Source organism: Lucilia cuprina, chromosome 2, assembly GCF_022045245.1.
Source record: "Lucilia cuprina isolate Lc7/37 chromosome 2, ASM2204524v1, whole genome shotgun sequence".
In the NCBI taxonomy this organism is placed as follows: Eukaryota; Metazoa; Arthropoda; class Insecta; order Diptera; family Calliphoridae; genus Lucilia; species Lucilia cuprina.
Window position 1 is genome coordinate 61,941,816 of NC_060950.1, and position 2,519 is coordinate 61,944,334.

At 24.5% G+C, this 2,519-nt stretch overlaps 1 protein-coding gene across 1 annotated transcript in view; it reads left to right on the forward strand.

Moving 5' to 3' along the window:
- The window catches only part of LOC111689403, an 8,144-nt gene extending 6,934 nt beyond the window's left edge, over positions 1–1,210 (forward strand). The window contains exons 3-4 of the mRNA XM_023451876.2: positions 293–586; positions 661–1,210. Of these exons, the coding sequence (XP_023307644.2) occupies positions 293–586; positions 661–1,005 (639 nt within the window). The 3' untranslated portion in view covers positions 1,006–1,210. The remainder of the gene's footprint in view (positions 1–292; positions 587–660) is intronic.
- The last annotated feature ends 1,309 nt before the right edge of the window (positions 1,211–2,519 follow it).

The window sequence follows — 2,519 nt, forward strand, 5'->3', positions numbered from 1 at the left end:
TAATAATAATTTGAATCAAATAAAAAAAAAAATAAAGCTGTAAGTTTAGTGGTTTCTTTTTTATAAACATATATGTATGTTAAGAATTTTTCGATCTCACTCCTTAGTATACATTTCATATAGCAGAGGATAGAAGACAAATGGATGTGTTAAATTAATTAAGATAATTGAATGATTTAAAACTAATTTAGACATTTGTAGTAGAAAATTCCATAATTGAATTCTTTGTAATATCTCAATTGCATTTTAATTTATTGATTTAATTAATTTTCTTTTATCGATTTCTTTCTAGCATACAAAACGTACTGGCTGGGTTTTGCGTAATGTCAATGATTGTGAATCCATTTCGGGTCATATGTATCGCATGAGCATTTTAACCTTTCTGCTAGATGGTACAGAGGGTCTTAATCAAATTCGATGCATGGAATTGGCTTTGGTGCATGATTTAGCAGAAAGTTTGGTGGGTGATATTACACCCTTTTGTGGAGTATCAAAAGAAGAAAAGAAAAACATGGAATTCAAGGCCATGGAAGATATATGCAAATTGATAGAACCCAGAGGCAAACGTATGATGGAATTGTTTGAGGTGAGTTAGAGAGAAAATAAGTATTATTATTGGGTTTTGTGTAATGTTTTTTTTCCCCCGTTTCATTTCTATAGGAGTACGAACATGGTGAAAGTGCTGAATCTAGATTTGTTAAAGATTTAGATCGTTTGGATATGGTGATGCAGGCATTTGAATATGAGAAAAGAGACGATTGTTTATTAAAACATCAAGAGTTTTTCGATTCTACCGAGGGGAAATTTAATCATCCATTCGTTAAGAAATTAGTTAATGAAATCTATGAACAACGTGATAAATTAGCTAAAGCCAAAGGAGCAGTACCACCACCCAAAATTGAAGTACCTAATATGGATGAACAACCAAACAAGACTACAGCAACAAATGGTCATTGCACTAAAGCAGATACTAATGGTACAACAACACCAACTAAATCAAGTTGATAAAATGGAGGCCTTTATCTTTTTTTTTTTTTGATAAACAAGAAATTTAAGTAAAAAGAAATACAAAAAAAGAAAACTATATTAAAAAAATATTTAGTAAAAATAGCAAAAGACGAGAGAGTTGGTGTAAAGCAAAAAGGTTTAGTGTGATCCTAGTTATTTGTTTAGCTATTATCATTTTAAGACTTTAGTTAGTTACTCCCCAGAAAAAACATAAACATAACAACACTTTTTAATTAATTAAGTTTTAAGATAAAATTTTAAATTATTTTTTTTTTTTTCAATTTATTTTAAACAATTTATAAAAAAGGTTTATTTTAGTGTAAAAAAAAAACAATAAGGTTGTTGTTGAATCATTTAAAACAAAAACCTTAGCTAAGAGTTCCATTTGAAAGAAAAAGAAAAATAATTTTAATTATTTTAACTTTTAAATCTAAAAAAATAAATAAATAAATAATATAAACAACAAAAAGTTTTAAGAAACGATAATTAAAAAATTATTGTTAAAATTCTTAAAATTTAAAATTTCTCTTTGGCTTAAAATCACTTTAAGACCTGAATGTCTAAATAATCCCTCTTGAAAACTTTAATTATAAATCAAAATTTTAAACAAATTAAAAATTATTTTATAAGTTTTTTTCTCTTTTGAAAATAATCTAACGTTTCCTATTTATGTTAATTTTTTTATAAACAAATCTTAAAAGAATTTGTTTAATTTAAAGTACAATCTTAAAACATCTTAACTATTAACAACTATAAACAATTTGCTTAAGATTTGTTTATAAAAAAAAATACTTTTTTTTAGTAATAAGTATTTTAATTTCTTGTTAAAACTTTCAAAAAAGAAACTCAAGATCTTTTAGATCTTATATGTTTTTAATTAGCTTTATTAATTAAAAAAAAAACTATATCTTTTAACTTTAAGTTTATTATAATTAGAACAATTTAAACAACCAATCAAATTAATCAAAACAAAAAAAAAAAAAAAAAAAAAAAAAAAAACTATAATAAATAAACTCACTTGAAAAATGTCTTCAAAAACACAAAAATTCTCTAAAAGTTTCTGATTTATTTCTTCGTTTGTACGAAAAACAAATTGATTTGGTTTTCTCTATAATTTAGGTTTTTATTGTAAATATTATTTGTATTATAATTATAACTAAATAGCAAAAATTTGGTTTTAGTGCTCCCTGATCGCCAGTTATGAATTCTGCAAATAAGGTTAAGTTTTTTAAATCGTTTTCTAAATAATTTGTTAACAAACGTTTATACCTTCTATTATTATTAATTGATTGTCTTTGCTATTGGTTTGATATGCGTGCTGTTGATTCTTTTTGGCCTTGTCTGAAAATGACAACAGAATTAAAATTACATTTTTTATATATATATATATTAAAAATATCTATTTCAGTTCTAGTTAAGTTCTAGTTCAGTTCTAGTTCAGTTCTAGTTCAGTTCTAGTTCAGTTCTAATTCAGTTCTAGTTCAGTTCTAGTTCAGTTCTAGTTCAGTTCT